The sequence below is a fragment of the Rhinolophus hipposideros genome (assembly GCF_964194185.1).
Source record: "Rhinolophus hipposideros genome assembly, chromosome: 5".
In the NCBI taxonomy this organism is placed as follows: domain Eukaryota; kingdom Metazoa; phylum Chordata; class Mammalia; order Chiroptera; family Rhinolophidae; genus Rhinolophus; species Rhinolophus hipposideros.
Genome location: NC_138051.1, coordinates 74,419,777 through 74,441,452, shown reverse-complemented (window position 1 = coordinate 74,441,452; position 21,676 = coordinate 74,419,777). Strand labels below are relative to the sequence as shown.

The window sequence follows — 21,676 nt, the reverse complement described above, 5'->3', positions numbered from 1 at the left end:
GGAGGATGGTTCCTCTCCAGACTCTCCCTGTGTCAGCTAATACGATGCTGATATTAGTCTGGGATAGCTGACAGTTTCATTTGGGAATCTGAGTATTTCAGAAATAATAGTCCATGCTTTTTTAAAATAACACTAAAACCAAACATATTGTTCTGTGTTAGGTTATAAAATAGTACAACTTAAAGTAGGTCATGGTAGTAGAAACCAAGGAAAGGTAAACACAAATTTTACAAGTCTTTTCCTTTGGCACTGGGAAGTAATCAATTTGCCTTTTTCTGTAAGATATTTTCTCAGCCCCTTGATAATCTGTCCTTACATCCCTTATCTCATGCAAATTGTATCGCCATCAGAAGGAGCTGGGCGTGCTGGCTCTGCTTTTTGGGTTCCAGAGCAGCCCATCTCCTCTTGTAGGAATAGCCTGAAGCCAGGACTCTGAAGTTGTTTCAATTTCTGAGTTCCTCTCGGTGAATGAATCTTTCTTCCCATAGAACAAATCTTTCCTTTGAGCTTCTGAACTAAAGCCATCTCTTTATGACTGGGTGGTGCTGGGTGCCTCTCTCCTAAATCGCCCATAGTGCCTGGGGTTCCGGTAGCCAGAGAGAAAAAGCTTAAAAGCCAGGCAATTGGGCTGATAGGGGTTGGTCCGTATCCCACCCTCAGGAGTTTATCTGCCTTCCATTCCAGGGTTATGCCCTGGAGCCCTTAACGAGCTTGTACTTCCAAGGCTGATCTCTCTGCCTCCTGGGCTGGGGTTGGTGGGTGACTGAACCCTTTTCTGTAAAGGGACTGAAGTGGAAGCCAGTGTAACTCATCACCTAGCAGGCTTCTGCAGGGGGTGTCTGCCTGCCTGTGGGAGGGAGGTGAGCAGTGAGAGCAAGGGTCAAGGTTCTGAGGACTCTACCTATGGTTTTTCTCAGGCCAAGTCTGGATTCCAGGAGCCTGCTTCCTGGAAGTGGTGGGAGCTGGCTGTCCCTCGAGGAGGAGGCAACCCTGATGGAGTTTGCAGATAGGCCGTTGCCTTTTCTAAAGAAAGCCCTCTTTTGTTCCATGATGGCCATGCTTTATTTCCAAAGACTGATGTTTTGCTTATAATGATCAGTTTTCTTAGTCTCTCCTGGCGAGTCTAGCCGGGGAGGGGGCAGGCTGAGAGGCTGGGCTTGGGAAAGAGGTTGGTCTTAAAAGTCCCCAGGAAGCCCATGTGGGAACTCCCTCAGACTTCATCCAAAAGGAACCCCCTTTGACCCTGGAACAGCCAACAGGCTCTGAGGGATGGGCAAGACCCCTCAGACCCATAGGACATATGCCCTAAAATGCTATGAATACAGGCGTCAGTCAGTCCACCAATTTGATAAATTGATACACAAATCAAAGTTTATGACTCCTGAGCCCAGGATTTCAAGACGAAGCAGAAGGATAACAAGGTCAAGGAGGGCGCTTTACCCGTGACCCACCACAGTGGCCGCTGCTTGCCTGTCACCGTGGCCACCTTGCCCACTGATTCGTACCCTCTTGGTTGGCACGTTGGGCAGGGGTCTTTGCAGCCACCCCGCGCTCTTCCATAAATGTCAGCACAGAGTACTGCGTTGGCCTTCCTTGCGTCCCCTGTCCTGGCCTTCAAGTGGCCCCAATGACTTCAGCCGCCTCGTGGGACACTTCGGCCTGGTTCCCACGACCCTGTTTTTTCCGGGGCCCCACATCTTCTGGGACAGACTCCAGGAAGGAATTTCCCTGCTTGTCACCTCTTGGGATTCCCCGTGGTTCCTTGTTTCTCCAAAGGAAGGACAATCACCCAGGAGTTATGCCATTGCTAGCACAGAGTCGAGTTGGGGGGCAGAGGATGAGGGTCTAAGGATGTGACTCCTTGCCTCAGTTTTGTGAGACCTGGGACTTGAAGTCTCCATCTCAGAGGGCCTTTAGCTCCTCCACTGGCCGTTTCCATAGTTCATCTGCTGGAGGCCCATCCTCTCTGATACCGTAACCTGGTGGATACAGTCTCTTGACTTTGAGCTCGAAAATACCATATTTATGATGATCTCATTCTGCACACACATACTTCCCAGCACAGTCACCCACAAATCATGTGATTTGGTGGGTGTATGTCCTATTTGAAAAGTTCTGCAAGGAAAAAACATTTACGTTTTCTTAGTCATTCCTCCTCAATCCAAATTCCTTCCTCATTCTCAGGAAGTCCTTCCTTATGCCTAACCTCAGTCTGTCTTGCTGCAGTTGAAACCCATTTTGTCTTGTTCATTAACCAGTTGTGAGGTCCCATCTTTCTACCCCTTGAGCCTTTGTCATCCTTTGTCATCTGCAGAGTCAGTCTTCTCTAGGGCCCCAAGATGTGTACCTGTCTTCTCACAGGGATTATCTGTCTTCCTTTCTACCTCAGAACCCCCCAAAATGCTTTGAGTTCCCTTCTTTTGGAGTTGGGTTTGGATGTGCACAAAAACACACCTGAGTGAAGTGGCTTAGGAACACCTGGCCCCTGCTGGCCTGAGGTGCACAGTTCCCTCCACAGCCGGCCGGAGAAGGCAGCATCTTTTTGGGGTTTCTGGGCCTTTGTATCTGGTTACCATTCAGTCCTCTTTCAGTTTTCTGGCTGCTGAGGCCCACCGTGGGTGTCTGCGTGCCCAGCTCTCAGTGCACGGTGTGTGCTTCGCTTTCCCAGAGGTGCCCGTGCGGACTGTTCTGGGTATCCTGCCCATGCTGCTTTGATCCTTAATCCCTGCCGTTCGTGCAGTAACAGGTTCCTTGGCTTTCTCTAAAGCACTTCAAGTTTTGAGCCCGGAGCCTTGAGAGATTCTGCAGGGATCTTGAGCGGCCCCACTGCTTCTCAGTCAGCATTTATTCCAGGACGCCCAGATTTGAATTCCTACATCTCCAAGATTCTGGCAAATCCAGCCTGAGATCCTGAGCCATGGGAGTCCCAGGGCTTCCACTTGGAATTCCAGGGTGGGCATGAAATCATCTCGCCACCTGACCTGAACCTTTGGATTACATCAGTCATTGGATTAGTTTCTTCCCGACATGTGTGTCAGGTCTCAGACTCAAGCCCTTCTCCAGAGGTCTGGTTCAGCCACCAAGACTTGTGTCTGGGCTCCACTTATGTAAGGGACTTAGCCTGGTCTGGCAAAGAGGATGGTGAGGAGGGGCGAGGAGGATGTGAATTCAAAGCCTCGGGAGCTGCCTTCCAGCCATACGGAGCTGCAGGGGTGGGAGGGGGCTTTGTTGGAGCAGGTGAGTCCCAGGTGCTCCTGCTGCTGCTGGTGGCTGACTGACCCTCTGTCTTTTTGCTAGGCCGAGACAGCAGCCAATCGTATCTGTAAGGTGTTGGCCGTCAACCAGGAGAATGAGCAGCTCATGGAAGACTACGAGAAGCTGGCCAGCGATGTGGGTATCCCAGGTTCCCCTGACCCCAGCAAGGCCCTGTCACCCCACCCAAGAGGAAAGGGAGCCCCAGAACCTGTACCTCCAAATCCGTCCCTGGGTCATAGTCCCAGGCTGGGTGTCGTCCACGATCCCAACACAGGTGACCCGGAGCAGCTTTGGTCCCACTCTGGCCCTCCCAGAAAGTAGAGAGGCGAGTCAGGGGCCAATGTCTGGGCTTCAGAGAGCTGAGTTCCAGGCTTTGTCTGTCGTCAGCAGTGAGCCTGGGAAATCCCGTCCCCTCTCTGGGTCTTGGTTTTATCACTTATCAAGTGCGAGTGCGAGTCACTTATCAAGTGCGAGTCAAGGGATCTGAGAGGCCTTGTGTACTCTTCTGTGAGTTTCACGTAAACCAGAACAGGAGTATGTCTGGTTCTGAGAGGGCATGAACCAGGGGTATTTCAGTGCTGGCTCAGGCTAGCTTGGTGGCTGGGCCCACCTAGGGGACAGGATGGGACCGGGCTGGGTTTGCTGGCTGCCATTGACCGCATTTGGGTTAAGCCTCCATCTGCTTCTTCCTTAAAAGAATTCAGCTTTCTGAGCAGTTGAGCCTGGCCTCTTGGTGGATCTGCCATCTAGCATAGTAAACCCAAGTTCTGGAACCCAAGTGCCTGAGTTTAACCCCTGCTCTACCATTCCATCTGGGTCACCTTGGCAAGTCACATAACTTCACAGTGCTGTGGTTACCTCCTCTGTACGCTGGGGGAGGGTCACAGCACTTAACCCCATAGGATTCCTGTGATTGTACAGATGAGCTAGTTTGGGTGACGTGCTTGGCACCATGCTGGTGATCAGTATTCCTATCATCACTTCCACTCCTTCGTCACCTCATCAGGGAAAACAATCTAGGCTGTCTCCTGCCTGTCCCCAACAGCCAGCTGATCTTTTGAATCAAAGACCACATTCTAGAATCCTAGAAGGTCAGGTGGCAGGGACCTCAGGGAACAACTGTTAACCCTGTCCATGGTATAAATGAGGAAACTGAGTCCCAGCCAGGTGGTAGACATAGAACTAGAACTCAGGCTTTAGTCGAGCCATCTTCCCACCCTGTCTGTGGTTCTTCCCCTGGCAGAGCAGGAAGACTGAATGATGTTGGCTGTAAGTCAATGTACCCCAGTGGCCAGGCTTCATGAAGCCTGCGGTTCTCAGAAGGAACACACTGGGACCTGGCCTCGTGGCCTGGAGATGCCCTCGGGTAGTAGTTGGGAAGGAGTGCGTGGTCAGGAGAGACGGTCCCCGCCACCTCCCGGCTGTTGGAAGAGGGAAGCTGGCCCTTGTCCCTCCCTCCCAACATCTTTACACCCCACCCCCACCAGCTGCTGGAGTGGATCCGCCGTACCATCCCGTGGCTAGAGAACCGGGTACCCGAGAATACCATGCATGCCATGCAGCAGAAGCTGGAGGACTTCCGTGACTACCGGCGCCTGCACAAGCCGCCCAAGGTGCAGGAGAAGTGCCAGCTGGAGATCAACTTCAACACGCTGCAGACCAAGCTGCGCCTCAGCAACCGGCCCGCCTTCATGCCTTCCGAGGGCAGGATGGTCTCGGTGAGCCCAGCGGGCCAGCCTGGGCCCCAGCCAGGTCTGCCACCATCCCTGAGCTGCTCCAGGGCAGTGCCATTTTCCTCTATGTGCGTACACTGCCCCAGAAGTCATTTCTTCCTCACCCCCAGGCTCCAGCCCACACTCAGCTGTGGGCTGGCTGCTCTCTCCTGACATTCTGGTTTACATACTGAACCCAACAGGGCATAGTTCAGTAGCGATAAAGATAATTTGTGGGCCGGCCCGGTGGCGCAGGCGGTTAGAGCTCCATGCTCCTAACTCCGAAGGCTGCCGGTTCGATTCCCACATGGGCCAGTGGGCTAAAAAGATAATTTGTATTTCCATGGAATCTTGTTTAAGCGCTTAAATTTTATTACCTTAAACAAGTAACAGATTTTTGTGGTAGGGTACTTCTAAGATACAAATAAGCAAAATACAGAAACTAGAAATTATTTATAATCTTACTACCCAGTGTCACCTTCGAATTTTTTGCAGGTGGCAGGGGGAGATTCTTTTAGTCTTTCTGTACAACTTTTAAGCAAACTCTAAAGCATGTTTTATTTAATAAGCTGCTTTAAAAAAATTAACATTACATTGTGACTACCTTTCCATGTTACTAAATACGCTTCATATCACTTTTTGTGTTATTCCTCCGTACCCTCTCTTCAGGATTGGGGGAGAAATTTTATGAGCCAGAGAAACATACAAAAGGAAATTTTAAAATTCACCAGGATAGAGCTTTTGCTCTTTCAAATGGAGAATGGGAAAAACCTGGGCATATGAGGCGGGAAGGAGACAGAACGGGTGAAATGTGCAAACAGCACTGGAGGGAAGCAGGTTCCCTGGGGAATCGGGAGGAGAGAAAAAAGGCCCTGGACACTGTGTATGCAGTTTGCACAATTGTAGACTTTTTAATAGGTTCCAGGCTGAAATAGCAGCTTTTAGGTGGGCAGAACCACTGTTTTGCTAGGCAGAGGGTGCCCTGCGCACATTAGAGAAAGTACCATCCCTTGGGCAGATGCAGCCTGACTCCTGGCAGACCTTGGGGTGCATGCAGGCCAGGTTCAGCCTGTCACTGCCCAGCCAGATACCCTTGTGCTAACTGTAGGGGGTGGCCCTATTGGTGGCTTCCTGTCTGAAGAGCTGTGGGGTTTGTGTTTAACATGTCACTGTCCTCAGACTCTTAGCTGACTCTACCAGGTCAGGGTCCCCAAAAGCTCCAGGCTGCTTCCCAGTGCTGGCGAGCAGATGCAGAAATGTGGGGAGGCCTCCATACCTGCTTGCTTTGCTCATTTCATTGCTCTCTGTACCTGGCTGGCACTACACGCTCTATAATTGGTTAGAATCCTGTGAGAAATCAGTCCTGCGGCAGTACAGGGCCTTGGACTCTTTCCCCATAATGCTGGAACCCCAAAGCCCCATAGCGGGGTGGCCCATATGAACTTGGGCCCCACTCTGCCTAAGTGGTCTGTGCTCAAGAGCTCAGGAAAATACCCATGGGGTTGGGTGGGGCCCAAGCTGGGTATGGCCAAGATGGGGAAGAGGCTCCTCCTGGGAGGCACGGAGCAGCTGTGGTGGTCTCAAGGACCCAGGCCCACGCCCGGCCCTGACCTGACACCTCCTATCCCCACAGGACATCAATAATGCCTGGGGCTGCCTGGAGCAGGCAGAGAAGGGCTATGAGGAATGGCTGCTGAATGAGATCCGGAGGCTGGAGCGGCTCGACCACCTGGCGGAGAAGTTCCGGCAGAAGGCCTCCATCCACGAGGCCTGGACGGACGGTAAGGCTAGCTGCCTCCTGGCTCCCGGAAGGTTCTGGCTTTCACACGCCCCCAACCCAGCTACCAGCACAAATCTTTCTTTTGCTTTTTGTTAGTTTTGTTTTCTCTTACTAGTTTTTTGACGTTAGGTAAGTTCATTAGCCTTTTGGTTGCCTCACTTTTCTCATCTGTAATGTGGGGATAATATCAATTTCATAGGTTTATAAGAATGAAATGAATTAGTACATGTAAAGCCCTGAGACGAGTTCCTGGTGTAGCACAGTGCTCCGTACATGTTAATTTCTGATCGTTCTGGTCACCACACTGATTTCTACTTCCCTGAATCAGTTATGTTGGGGTTCGAATCCTGTCACCTAGGAGCAGTGTAAACATGGACGAGTGACTTAACCCCCAGGTCTCATTTCCTCATCTGTACCATGCAGACGATGTGGTTCTTTCCTTAATTAGTTTCCTAGGGCTGCCATAACAAATTATCATAAACCGGGTGGCTTAACACAACAGAAGCATATTCTATCACAGTTTGGAAAGCTGGAAGTCCTAAATTGAGTGACAGCAGGCTTGGCTCCTCCTGGAGGCTCTGAGAAGGAGGCCATCTCATGCTTCCTCTTAGCCACTGGTTGCCAGCAGTCCTTGGCATTCCTTGGCTTGTCTCTCTCCAATCTCTGCCTCTGTCGTCACAGCTGCTTCTTCTCTCTGTGTCTCTGTGACTGAATCTCCTTTTTCTAATGGAAACACCAGACATTGGAATTAGGGCCCACCCTAATCCATTATGACCTCATCTTAACCAATTACATCTACAAAGACCCTATTTCCAAATACAGTCAGATGCTGAAGTTCTGGGTAGATGTGAATTTGGGGAGGACACTATCCCACCCAGTACACCTCCCATAGGGTTGCAGTAGGCTTAAATGGGATAGTACCTTTAATGCTTAGTTGAGTGTCCAGCACGTAGAAAGTACTCCGGAAATGGCTGCCCTGGGTATTTTTCCTCCACTGCCTTCCTAGTCCTGTTTCTGGCCTCCAGTTATAGAGAAACAGAGCCCTTGCCTTAGCACGTGTGTGTCTCCATTACTCTGACCTGGAGACACTTGGGCTACGTCTGGTATCTATCTGCTTATTGGCAGGAAAGGTTAACTCCAAAGAGAGAAAAATCACACCTGGAATAGTGTCTTCGTCAGAACCTTGGCTGGGGCTGGAGAGGGGAACGGGGCTGCACAAATCTTAGGGCCCTGCATCCATTTCAGCTGGAGGCCCTGGGACAGACCCCATTGACTGGTGGAGCTCAATGCCCTATGGCTTCCCTACTCAGCTCTGTCATGCTCTTCACACCTTAGGCTGAAGATAATAGGGATGGCCACTTCCTACGGCCACTTGGGAGCGGCTTGGCTTGGTAGGAGATAGGAGTCCGCTGGACTCAGTCGGGGGGCTGGGTTTAACTCCCCATTGTAAGTACATATGCTGGGCTTCGTACACAATGATAGGAGATTGTTGCCCGCCTTCCTCTGTACATGTACTCGTATGGAGTTACTTATCCTGGTGTGGGTGGTGCAGAGTGGCAAGGGAATGATGGAGGTTGTACTGATTCACCCACATACTTCTATCATGTTCTCTCTGGGGCCAAAGAACAGCCCACAGCAAGGTACAGAGTAGGGCTTACCCTGCTGTCCACTTGCCAACCACCAGCAAGGGCATGAGTGGCACTGGCATGCCAGCAAAACCTCTGACAGACGCGGTCTGTCATGCATTCATACCTAACAATGTTATTGCCTGCTAACCCAGGAACTCCATTTCTTAAGACTGTCTAAAGAATTAATCCTAAACATGGGCAGAACTCGCATGTCTGAAGATGTTTGCAGTGAGACCATCTTTGGTAGTGCACGCTGAGGGGCCTGATCGCCCACAGTAGGGCGGCGAGTGGTTACACCAGTGACAGAAAGCTTTGCAGCTGTCAGAGGGGCACATATGAAGACTGTGGAGCCGAAGCAGAAACTCTGATGATACGCTCCTGAATATTTTAAAAGCAGGAAATATAATTTATATATACCCTGTGGTTTTACCACCACATCCACATAAGGAAAGACTGAAAAGTAGTAGATATGCAGGCACGTCTGTAATTTTTTTATGTTGTATTATTATTCTGACTTAAAGAGTAGAGGGAAGGAAAGAAATGTCATATTGGGCACAGCCCTCAGCCTCGAAGCCCCGCCTTCATTCACAGAGAGGGGCTGAGCATCCTCGCAAACACGGGGTGGGGTGCAAATATGGGGATGGGCGTGCAGACACGGGAAGGGTGTGCAAGAAGGCCAAGTAGGGCTCTTTCCTGTGCAAGTCACTTCACAAGGCGACTGTCGACTATCATCTAACAACAGTCTCCCAGAGGTCATATTTATCTCATCCCATTTTCCTGCCAGGAGATAGAAACCCAAGAAATGTAAGCCCTGCCCACCCATGAAGATGGAGGGCGGTGCACCTGATGGTTGGAGAAGGCTCTGGCCATTGATGGATGTTGTGTAGAGTGTCCTGGACACACTGAGAGTAGTTGAGGGGAGGGGTCCCTGCAGGGCTGATGGGGGCTAGCAACAATAAGAAGAGAAACTGAAGATGGGGTACCCCTGGCTGTTTGGCTTGTTTTTTCCTGGTTATACCATGGGGCGTAGATCCTTGTTTCCTGCTGTTCATAAAGTTAGTGTCATACGCTATCCATCCCCCGTAGTCCCACGTAGCCTTGGTGTGTAACCACGTCTGATGCTGCCATGCGTGCTCCGTGGAGAATAGTAACTTTCCTGGCCCGACCCCCCCAGTGGATGTTCTGGTCGCACATCTGCTTTCTCTGTAGATGATTGGACATTGTACGGTGGGGATATCCTTGGGATGTACCCCTGGAAGTGCAGCTCCTGGGGCCCTGAGCGGTGGATGGTCAGTTTAGGAAGATGGGGCCTCCCTTCAGCCTCCAGCTTCAGCTCAGCCTTGTACCGTCTTTCCGAATCCAGGCAAAGAGCTCATGCTGCGGCAGAAGGATTATGAGACGGCCACCCTCTCGGAGATCAAGGCCCTGCTCAAGAAACATGAGGCCTTTGAGAGTGACCTTGCCGCCCACCAGGATCGTGTGGAGCAGATTGCCGCCATTGCACAGGAACTCAAGTAAGTGCGGCCTGCCAAAGGCCGGGGCCGCTATGGGAGATGGATGTGTGACCCTGATGAGTGAGGGGGGTGGGTACAGCCCAGGGCCTTGGCAGGAAGGTTGTCAATACAGAAGGCGAAGAATGTTCCTCCAGGTGGGGAATGAGCCCATGACCCCTCCTGTCACAGGCCTTCGGTCCTTAGCTGTAACCAGTGCAGCACTAGAGATTGACCAAGTCTTGGCTCTGAGCTCCCACTGCCTCAGCAGCTCCCTGATGTTGAACATCAGGTCAAGATTGACAGTGCCTCCAACCAAGGTTGAGGTGGGGACACTTGGAAAGTACTGGCCTTCTTGGCCTCTTCCCAGTGGTCCAAGAGTTGGGGACTTGGGAGAGGCACCTGGAAGGTCAGGATGAAGGGAGCGCATCTGACCTTCCAGCACCACTAGTGCCCCCAGCCTCAGGAATTGGAAAGCAGGCCTTAGAGGTAGCCTGGGCCACCTGACTCTTTGTCTCTTCCTTCCCAGTGAGCTGGACTATTACGATTCACCCAGTGTCAATGCCCGGTGCCAAAAGATCTGTGACCAGTGGGACAATCTGGGGGCCCTAACCCAGAAGCGGAGAGAAGCCCTGGAGGTGAGGGTCCCCAAGAGAGATGGAGTCCTGCTGCCAGCAGCTCTCTGTGCCCCTTTCTGCTTCATGACTCTGCTGTGGGCCAAAAGGCTCCACTGGGTCCCCTAGACCTTCCCCAGCTCTGGCCTTAGTGTTGAAGGCTCACATTGGCACTGGATTTGGGCTTTGCTCTGTGGAGATGCTTCCTCTCTTGCCCTAATCATATCATTGCCCTGGTTTAGTGCACATAGCCCAACCCCAGACATTTGAACACTTTCCTGATTCTAATGTGGAGTAGTCCGTACACTCCAACTAAAGAACCAGTGGCCCAGAGAGCTTGTTCTTTCTGTCTGAATTAGTCTGGTGTTTCCAGACCTGGACCCCTTGGGGCTGGCCAGGAGGATCGTGGAGGCCCTTGGAGGAAGGGGAAGAATTCTGGATATGACTCTGCTAAACATCTCCCTACCCCCACCCCATTTGGCACTTCCAGCGGACAGAGAAATTACTGGAGACCATTGACGAGCTGTATTTGGAGTACGCCAAGCGGGCCGCGCCCTTCAACAACTGGATGGAGGGCGCCATGGAGGACCTGCAGGACACCTTTATCGTGCACACCATCGAGGAGATCCAGGTGTGCTGCAAGCCCCTCAACTCTGGAGGCCGGCTCCCCGACGGTTATCCTCGGCCAGTCCCACTCCTGCAGCACTGCCCCTGTGGGGAAGAGGACTAGGGACAGCGTCCCAGGGATATTATAGATTCAAAACCTTTGCGTTTTGCTTATTTTGATTAGGCAATATATGCACTTGCCATAAAATCTAAAAGGTAAAAAGAATATGCGATAAGTTCTTGCTCCTACCCCTTGTCCCCCAACCCCCAATGCCCTTTCCCAGAGGTAAGCACTGTCTCTGCATATGTGAGCAAATCTATTTATTTATTTTTTAAACTTTATTGGGGAATATTGGGGAACCGTGTGTTTCTCCAGGGCCCATCAGCTCCAAGTCATTGTCCTTCAGTCTAGTTGTGGAGGGCGCAGCTCAGCTCCAAGTCCAGTCTCCATTTTCAATCTTTAGTTGCAGGGGGCACAGCCCACCGTCCCATGCGGGCTTGAACCAGCAATCTTGTTGTTGAGAGCTCGCGCTCTAACCAACTGAGCCATCCGGCCACCCCAATGTATTTATTTATTAACAGGTTCTTCTCCACACCCTGTTTTACAGAAAAAGTAGTTTTTATTATCTACTATATCTTGAACCTTTAACAGTTATCTTGGAGCTTGTTTCATATCAATATACAGCTTCCTTATTCTTTTGTAGAGCTGCAGAGTGTTAGATTGAAAGGTTTTACAAAGCGCTGAGGAGGTCACCTGGAGCAGGCCTCAGGGCCCCGCTTGTCCCTGGCCGGACTGTGGGGTGGTGAATGCCCCAGGGTTGCTGCGACTTCCCCAGCGCCGAGCAGGGAACTGTTGCTTTGATGGCCTTGCCTTCACCTTCCCATGGCCAGCGCTGCCTTCCTGGTTCTTAGCTGTGAGAATCCTTAGTTGACGCCTCTAGGTCTCTGGGGCCCTAGGTCTGTGCCCTGGGGCCTGCAGGGCCCCCTTTGCTCGTCGTGCCCATGGAGGCAGCAGCCCCCACAGTCACAGTGCTTCTCCTGCATCCTCCTCTCTGTCCAGGGACTGACCACAGCCCATGAGCAGTTCAAGGCCACCCTCCCCGACGCCGACAAGGAGCGCCTGGCCATCCTGGGCATCCACAATGAGGTGTCCAAGATTGTCCAGACCTATCACGTCAACATGGCGGGCACCAACCCCTACACAACCATCACGCCTCAGGAGATCAACGGCAAATGGGACCATGTGAGTCCAAGGGCGGGGTGGGGCGTTGGCTGGGCCACTGGAAGTTTCATAAGGGTAGGGATTGGTGTCCCTTTTTTCATTGATGGATTTGTATTGATTTCTTTCTTTTTACTTTTTGTCACATAGTCAATACTCATTATCCGTCAAGATAATAAGTGACCTGCATTTCTAGAGCAGGTCAATGTCTTCACTCCCGTTCTGTTACTGACTTGGTCCCTTCCCTCCATGGGTTCTGTTTCCTCATCTGAACTACGGGGCAGATGGCTGGCCCCATCCCCAGTGTCCCTTGGTTGTTCCTGCCCCAGGTGCGGCAGTTGGTGCCTCGGAGGGACCAGGCCCTGACGGAGGAGCATGCCCGCCAACAGCACAACGAGAGGCTACGCAAACAGTTCGGAGCACAGGCCAATGTCATCGGGCCCTGGATCCAGACCAAGATGGAGGTGGGTCTCATTGTGGGAGGCAGGGGTGGGGCTTCCACCCCTTCCCAGCACCATCCCAGACGGACAGGTTTGCCTTGTCCCCTCCCGGGCAGGACCCATGGAGGACTGTTGGTCCTGAGCCCATGACTACTCTGCTCTCCTACAGAGGGTGTGGAGCTCATGCGGGGAAGCCTGCAGGCTGATCCCACCTCTGGCTTAGGAACAAAGACCCACATAGGGACACCACTGAAGAGCCACATGAGAAAGTCCCACAGAGGGATCAGTGCCTGGATTGCTGACTCAGCTTACCCTTTATGGCTTATCTGGCTGACCAGGTCTCTGTTCCTCCATTACCACTGCTCCTGAGCAATGAGTTTGGTCAAAGAAGATGATCTTCCCAGAGACAGAACTGAACCTCGGGCAAGCGTGGGACATTTTGCTGAATTGTGTGGGCCAGATAGCAGGGTGCTGTAGATCAGAGAAGGGACATCTCTTGGGTGTCCCTCTGGGTTCCTTGAGGCCAGAGCCTAGGTTGAGTTCATGTTTGTGTTTCCCGGCACCCCACCCCCCATCTGCTTGGCACATTGTTCATAGTAGGTACTGAGGAAATATTTGTTGGATTGAATTGAGTGCATAGAAAGTACTTTCACAAAAAGGTTTGTTTACATGGATGGAGGACAGACAGAAACAAGGGTTAGACCTGGCTCACGGAGATGGGTGGATTGAGCTGGGCCAAGGCAGGCATCCTAGTTGCAGAACTGGAGGATCATGGCCACTGAGGAGGTAAGTCAGGTGCACGGAGGCCATGAGGACCTGGCTCAGTGGGCACAGCAAGGGTCCCTGAGATGAGCGGTGGTCAGGAATAAGGCTTAGGAAGGCGGTTTGAATAGCAAGCAGAGATTAGGTTAGCAGCTGAGCTTACATCCCCTTCCTGAGACTGACAGGAGGTGTTTCATCCAGTGGTAACAATGCTTGTTACACACCTCTTGATGCTATTTCCATACCAAAGAGTCCCCACACTGAATGTGTCTAGCTCCAGGCTTACTAATTACCCGATGGGCTCCCTGGTGCTAGAGTGGGAGCCGAGAATCATCTGAGGGGTTGACCAATGATATGGGGGCCCCAGTCTCCACCCCGGGGGCACAGTGGGGTCTGACAAGGGTCTCCTTCCTGGGTGAGCAGGAGATAGGGAGGATCTCCATCGAGATGCATGGGACCCTGGAGGACCAACTGAGCCACCTGCGGCAGTATGAGAAGAGCATCGTCAACTACAAGCCCAAGATTGACCAGCTGGAGGGTGACCACCAGCTCATCCAGGAGGCACTCATCTTTGACAACAAGCACACCAACTACACCATGGAGGTGGGTGGTACGGCCTTGCTTCTCTGGGGAGGAAGCCCCACTGCTCCCCCATCCTGGGTCGGGGCAGCGGGCTGGCTGTCATCTTCCAAGGAAACTGGCTATAGATTCTTGCTTTGGAGTGAGGCGGTACTCACTTTTCCTCACCCCAGGAGTTCTGGGTCTTTAATCCTCAATGTCTTCTGGATTTCCCAAGGAGCTTGTTGGCATACAGATTTTCAACATTTGCCCATGCTTCCCTCTTCGTCTTCCGGGTCCTCTGTCCTGGTATATTGTCCTGGTTCCCCTGCCTCTGCTGAAACTGGGAATCTGGGTGGAAGGCAAGGTTTGATTCCTTTGGCCGTCGAACAGTTAGAGGAAGGAGTGGACAAGGGCAGCCTGGGCCCAGGCCTGCGGCCCCTATGCTGACAAGCCCCTTGCCCGCTCCCAGCACATCCGCGTGGGGTGGGAGCAGCTCCTCACCACCATCGCCAGGACCATCAACGAGGTGGAGAACCAGATCCTGACCCGGGATGCCAAGGGCATCAGCCAGGAGCAGATGAACGAGTTCCGGGCCTCCTTCAACCACTTTGACCGGGTGAGAGACCCACTCCCTGCACTTGCTTCAAGCAGCCCCTGCCTGCCCCAGGGCCCTGGAGGGCACTGCCCAAGGGTGTGGGCAGCTATGTGGGACCCAGTTCCTGGGCAGGTGAGGAGGAGGAGGAAGGAGAAGGAGGAGCTGCCATCAGCCTTCCCTGACCCTGTCCTGCATGATGCTGGCCTTGGAAAGCCAGTCCTGGTATCCTATGAGCCTGTCTGCTTTCCTGAAAAGAGCTCATTCAGGGTGGAGAGAGAACCCCTGACCCCTGCTCTCCTACCGTGAGTCATCAGTCCTTGGGAGCAAGACCACCATAGCCTCGAGTGAAGGCTTTTGGCCCCTAGCTGTGGGGACTGTCCTTTGCCTGTGCCTCAGGACAGAGGAGCAGAAGCTCCCTCCTACCTCACCCCACCCCTGGGACAGCCTTTGGGATACTCTGCGGGATGTTAGAATTGTCAGCTGGGTTCTCATCCAGCTCTGGGATAGGCCAGGTTTTACATGGGTGCCCCTCCCAGTGCCCTGGGGCTTTGGGGTGACCACATAGGGTGGGAGAGAGCATGGGGTTAGGTGCTGCCCACCACCCTGCCTGCTTCACTGCCCTCCTGGTCCCTGACTGGGTGAAGCCCACCTGGAAGCTGGGGTGGGGCATTAGGCTGGGTGTGGGCTGGGCACATCTGGGGGCTTCTCACCCACATGGCTCACTGTGCTCCCTTCTGGCCTGCTTCCCAGAGCAGGGTTTCGTGTGCCAGGGCGAGGGCACCCATGGGGCCACATCCATGTGTCTAACCTTGTGCACTTTTATTTCCCTTCCTCCCCTTCCCCATCCACTATTCCACCCTCTTCATCCGCATGCCTGTGTCCCTGTGTCTCCCCTCACGTGCTACCCTTCCCCCTGGGGCATGGCCCATCCCCTCCCCTCACGGCCTCCACCTCCCTGGCACCGCATGGCTCGCTGCCTGGCGCACGGCGGCCCCAGGATCACTCCGGCACGCTGGGTCCCGAGGAGTTCAAAGCCTGCCTCATCAGCTTGGGTTATGATATTGGCAACGACCCCCAGGTACTTGCCTCCTGCATGGAGCACGCTCAGGGGTGGAATTCGGGGCGAGAAATAACGCGTTTCTCCTTTTTCTCTTCTCTGTCTGTCTGGATCTCCCTGTCCCCCCTTTCCTGTGGGCCGTGGGGCTCGTCGTCTTCTGCTGTCCCCACCTGGCTCCTCCTCCCGCTACTCCGACCTGTGACTCTGCTGTCGATTGTCTTTCGTGGGAACCTGCTCCGTGCCTGCCTTCCTCTCTCCTCGCTGTTCTCCATACTCCATCTCCCTGCTCTGTCTTCCCTCCTTCCTGTGGACATTTCCCCCGGTTGTATATTTACATCTACCCCTATGTTCCTTGCCCCTTCCTGACGCCGAAACCATACACCTCATCCTCCCCTCTGGCCCTCTGTGCCCTGTCTTCCTGGCCTTGGGCCGGCCCTTTTCCATTCCACCTCTGACCCTCCTTGTGTCTTGGTGCCACTGCCCCCACAGAAGAAGACAGGCATGATGGACACAGATGATTTCCGCGCCTGCCTTATCTCCATGGGTTATAACATGGTAATGTAAACCCCACCCTCTGTCCTGGTGCGGAGCAGCCAGCTGGCCACAGAGGCCAAGTCCTAGCCCTGGAGTCTGGAGGCCCTCAGGCGAGGGGCTGCCCTCCCCAGCAGCCTCAAGGTTGTGGTCCTTGGAAGATGGCGCCTGGAAGGCAGAGCCTAGCTGCAGGGCCTGTGTGTCCTGGAGGCCTGGCCTTCGCCCCCTCAGTGTGTGCCAGTTTATCTTCGGTATTTACTGTGGAGACAGGCTTTCTCACTTCTACCATGGACAGCTGGGTTGACCTACGGCTGGTAGGAAGCACTGGTGGTTTGGACATTCTGGGTTTGGATTGGCTTGTTTCTTCTTGTACAAGGCGGGGAGATTTCTTACCATTTCCCTGGTAGTGGCTCCAGCCAAGCCTGCCACCCTATGCCATTGCCCCAGGCTCCTACCCAACCTTCTCAGCTGTCTGGCCTCACGCGGGCCTTCTGAACAGTGCACGGGCCTTAGCTGGGCAGCCAGGCGACTCCTGGGCCATGGTGCAAAGTGCAGAGCTCTTGGGCGGATCAGCACAGGGGCGAGAGCACGGGCTCTAGGAATAGTTAACCCAGAAGTAAATCTCAGCTCTGCCATCACCAGCTTGGGGGCCAGGATGAGGCAAGAACTGTTGTAAGGGTTAAACGAAGGAACCTACGTGAGTGCTGTGCACTAGTCTGGCACATGGAAAATGGGGAGAGCACAGGTTGTGGAGCCAGACTGCCCAAGTTCAAATCCCAGCTCTGCTACCTACTGGCTGTGTGACCTTGGGCAAGTCGCTAAGCCTATCTGGGCTTCAGGCTTCTCATCTGATGGAAATAATAAATACCTAAATTGTATGGTTGTGGTGAGGGTTATGTAAATTAAAATATACACAGCGCTTAGAATAGTGTCTGGTATGCAATATATTCTGTGTGTTGTTGTCTTATCAGCATTTTTATAACTTGCTCCAAGAGGAGCCCAGGCATTTGTAAGGGGTGGGAAGCTCTGAGCCGGGTCTTCACTGGTGGGTGTCGCTGTCATACCCTCAGGACGACCCAGGTTAGGTCAGGGGTTGCTGCGCCCTCTAACAGCCACAGGCTACTCTGAGCCCCCAGGGGCTTCAGGTCACTCTGAGAAAGTCCCAGCAGGCTGTGGCTCAGAGGCTGACAGGCCTGGGCTTGGCTCTTCTCTCCAGGGAGAGGCAGAATTTGCCCGCATCATGAGCATTGTGGACCCCAACCGCTTAGGGGTAGTGACATTCCAGGCCTTCATCGACTTCATGTCCCGTGAGACAGCTGACACAGATACAGCAGACCAAGTCATGGCTTCCTTCAAGATCCTGGCTGGCGACAAGGTGTGCTTGCGATGGTGTGGGTGGCGAGCTGGGTTGGTAGGCACAGGCTGGGCTGGAATGTGGAGGGAAGATTGTGAACACTTGACATCACCCCTTCATACAGGGTCCTGCAGGGCCCCACTGTATGCAGGTATACATATGTATGTGGGGTGTGTGTGTGTCCGTGTCCACAAGTCCTAGGGGGGCTGGAATGTGGGACAGTGCAGTTCACAGCTGCTGGGCTTTGTGGCTGCACTGACCGGCTGTCCTGACCACTCTCTCCGCAGAACTACATCACGGTGGACGAGCTGCGCCGGGAGCTGCCACCAGACCAGGCTGAGTACTGCATCGCGCGAATGGCCCCCTACACTGGCCCTGACGCTGTACCCGGTGCTCTGGACTACATGTCCTTCTCCACGGCGCTCTACGGCGAGAGTGACCTCTAACCCCTCTAACCTGCCCAGCCAGTCCTACTCCCTTGCCCGCTGCGCCCTACCTGTGCGAGCCCCGCCCTGCGCCTCCGCTGTCCCCCACTCTCCCGCTCGGGTTCTGCACTCAGCCTCCAATAGGGCGAGCTGGGACCCACGCGGCATCGAGCCTCCTTGCCCGCCAAGTGACAGTTTACAAATTATTTTCTGCAAAAAAAAAAAAAGAAAAAAAAGTTACGTTAAAAAAGTGAAAAACAAAAAAAATGCATATTTTATTATAGAAAAAGTATTTTTTTCTCCACCAGACTTAAATGGAAAAGAGGAAGAATTAACTATTTGCACCGAAATGTTTTGTTTTGTTGTGACATAGGAAAGTAACCAAGCACAATGTTTTATTCCATCCTTTTTATCAATTTTTTTTTCTATCTGTTCCATCTGCTGTATTCATTTCTCCAATCTCATGTCCACCTTGATGTGGGAGTGGGGGGTAGGGGTGGGGGTAATCTTGTCAAAAGGCACATTGGTGCATGTGTTTGCTAGCTCACTTGTCCATGAAAATATTTTATGATATTAAAGAAAATCTTTTGAAATGGCTGTTTTTTAAGGAAGAGACTTTATGTGGCTTGTCTCATTTTTAAGTTCAGAGGTGTGATTAGCCTCTTCAGCAGGACATGCTTTTTTTTTCTTTTTAATTTTAATATTGCCTATTATTAAAAATGGTCAGGACAGAATTGGTATTGCTTGGCACAGGCCATATTAACGCAGCAACGATCCCATGGCTTGCTCCTTGCTTGCTGTTTCACAGACGTGTGTGTGGGTTCAAGGATGGTTGGGGCACCCAGACATCCCCCCCTAATAGGTTTTTGACCCTGACACATTCAATCTTCTTGCTCTTCAGTTTCTTTGTTTTAAAAAGGGAAAGGTGGTTTCCTCAGAAGGCTCTTCTGAATTGAAAATAAGGTCCTGGATGGTTAAGGTCCTGGATGGTTAAGTCCCACCTTGGTTTGTTTTTCCATAACATCAAACAGTTCTGTGATAACTTGGTAAACACACTTTCTTTCAAATGACTTACACTTTTTTTTTTTTTTTAAGTGAGGTCTTTTATTTTTGCCACGGAACAAATTGAGTTGTCTCAGTAAAGGTTATCTCACCTTTTACTATTGAAGATGTCCCACAGACAGCAGCTAGCCAGCATCACCTGGGAGCTTCTTGGAAATGCAGACTCTTAGGCCCGCCCCCGGCCTTCTGAATCATTTTAACAATATCCCAGAGGATCTGTGTGCAAACTGTAGCTTCTCCTGTTTTCCCTCCTTACCTGTCTCTCCTCCCTGAGGCTATCTTTTACTCAAAGTGCAGGCAATGAAGACTGTCAAAGATGGTGTGGGTAATAACAGCACCGTGGATTACAGAAATGTAAGTTAGCAACAGAAGCCGTAGGTCTGTATTCCAGTCATGGCTACGTCTAGTTTAGTGTGGCGGTTACAGGGAATTGGGTCTGTGGAGCCTGACTGCCAAAGTTCAAATCTATGACTGCCATTTCCAAAACAGGTAAATTGCACTATTGTTCTCTGACGTATTATGTGGGGCTAACAGTGCTATTGGAAAGTCAATGCAATAACAAACACACAGAGCTCCTAGAAGAGTAGTACAAATAAATGTTAGCTGTGGTCAATCTTATTTTAAATTTCAAGGGATTGGGTTGAAGGATCTGTTAGAAAGAGAACCCTTAACGTGATATGTCACCTCATGTAAGAGGAGTAAGACTGAACCAGAACTTACTGAACTGGGACCAGTGATGACAGTCCTTGGTACAGGGTCCTCTTGTTTCGGACTGAGTTCAGTAAGTGTCTGGAATACCTGCTGCCCTAGGAAAGAGGGTCCAGGTTGGGGGGCTGCTCAGGAGAAGGACACCAGTGGGAGGGCCGGGAATGTTGGCCTTTAGTTTAGGAAGCATTCCTGTAGGTTTTGCCAGTAGCTGGTAAAAGCTCCAGTAAATGTTCACTGTGGGTCTGCTGTGGCTGCAGCTCTGTGGGGAACACCATGGAACAAGGCCCAAACCTGGTCTCAGAGAGTCAGTCTTGTGAAACAGGCCAATACACAAGATCCCTTGTTTTAGCTATTTACATGTGAGCCTCACCAAGAGGTCACAGTGTTATAGGAGTTGAGGAGAGGGAGAAATGGTTCCAAGCAGAAAGTTTCCTCAAAGCGCAAGCACTTTTAACATGCCTCAGTTTCCAGAAGTACCGGTATGATCCCTTCCTTATCAGAGCTCACTTACAAAAAAAACTGTAGTCATTTGAACGAAAGTGAGTTTCCCAAGTTATTCTACAACCTTAAGAGAAATGCCCTTGTTTGAGTTGCTCAATGTTAAGGGCACTTATATATATGTGTGAGCAAATAACGATGATTAAATTAATTTCAATTTGTTAAAGAGGTGAAACTTTAAAAATCTATTTCTTAAGCTTTTAAGGTCATCATGTACATCTTGCTATATTGATAATGTAACTTTTTCTGTAAAAATAACTCATGCTTGTCCTAACCATGCATATATTTAACACATTAAATCCTCCCAATTGACCCCATTTGCAAACTTTGTTAAATGCCTTTTAATATTTTTAAACATATTTCCAAGTTTTAATAATTTTTTCCAAGACATCAGCCTCCCGACTCAGGCAGATTCAAATCCAAGCAACAAAGCTCTTGCTTAGCACAAAGCAATTGAAATACTTTGTGTTTCCCTGAAAATAAGACCTAGCCCGGCAATCAGCTCTAATGTGTCTTTTGGAGCAAAAATTAATTCAAAATAAGACTCAGTCTTATTTTACTATGAAACCCAGTTTTATGTAATATAATAATATAATTAATATAATACAATACCAGGTCTTATATTAATTTTTGCTCCAAAAGATGCATTAGAGCTGATAGTCCGGCTAGGTCTTATTTTGGGGGAAACACAGTATTATACGTGTAGTAATCAACTTCTCTGGAGCAGTTCAAAGACTCTCAGAGTTTGCTAACAATTCTCTTACACCTCCAAAATTAAAATCGCACACCTAATTTTAATTACACATTTCAGATGAAAACCACACGCTAATATAGGCCAGCTTCTATGGCGTGTTCAAGCACCCTAAATTAATCTACAGAGTGTCATGATTTGTACAAAACTGCTGAACACACCAAAATATTAATACTAAGGGTCTGATTCACTCCATTTGTTTAGTTCTAAATGGGATTTCAAGTCCCCTCACTACTTGGTGGTTTTGGAGTCAAGGCTTCAGGATTGTGATACACTATGTATCACTTGGAGACTCTAAACCAGAACACAAGATGAGGTGCTCACACACGTCCTGGGTGATTCCACCCAAGGCACATGTGAACTCATGGCACGGGTTCTCATAGTCAGATACTGTCCCCACGCTCATGCTTTCCATCTGGCATTTGTTTTGCAGCCCATTGCATTCATCACTCACCCTTTAGATATCTTTTGGATTTTGCTCTTGCCCAGTTTTCATCGTAACCTTTTCCAACTTACTTTAAATGATTGGGTAAATGGAATTCTCCATCCTGACCCAGGTGGCTGTTGATTATTCCTGCATCAATGGGATAAATTCATTGCATCTCTTTCCTGCCTGTGTGGAATGTGC

At 51.1% G+C, this 21,676-nt stretch overlaps 1 protein-coding gene across 3 annotated transcripts in view; it reads left to right on the top strand.

The window, feature by feature from the left end:
- The window catches only part of ACTN1 (actinin alpha 1), a 90,516-nt gene extending 69,903 nt beyond the window's left edge, over positions 1-20,613 (top strand). Inside the window, exons 9-22 of one of the 3 annotated variants that reach the window (XM_081048803.1) lie at positions 3,298-3,390; positions 4,743-4,973; positions 6,601-6,748; positions 9,739-9,889; positions 10,395-10,503; positions 10,970-11,110; positions 12,146-12,328; positions 12,634-12,768; positions 13,930-14,109; positions 14,537-14,683; positions 15,660-15,740; positions 16,209-16,274; positions 17,467-17,625; positions 17,892-20,613. In XM_081048803.1, the coding sequence (XP_080904929.1) occupies positions 3,298-3,390; positions 4,743-4,973; positions 6,601-6,748; positions 9,739-9,889; positions 10,395-10,503; positions 10,970-11,110; positions 12,146-12,328; positions 12,634-12,768; positions 13,930-14,109; positions 14,537-14,683; positions 15,660-15,740; positions 16,209-16,274; positions 17,467-17,625; positions 17,892-18,050 (1,983 nt within the window). In that variant the 3' untranslated portion in view covers positions 18,051-20,613. The remainder of the gene's footprint in view (positions 1-3,297; positions 3,391-4,742; positions 4,974-6,600; positions 6,749-9,738; positions 9,890-10,394; positions 10,504-10,969; positions 11,111-12,145; positions 12,329-12,633; positions 12,769-13,929; positions 14,110-14,536; positions 14,684-15,659; positions 15,741-16,208; positions 16,275-17,466; positions 17,626-17,891) is intronic. The other 2 variants (XM_081048802.1, XM_081048801.1) reach the window with 2 other exon arrangements.
- Positions 20,614-21,676: the final 1,063 nt, after the last annotated feature.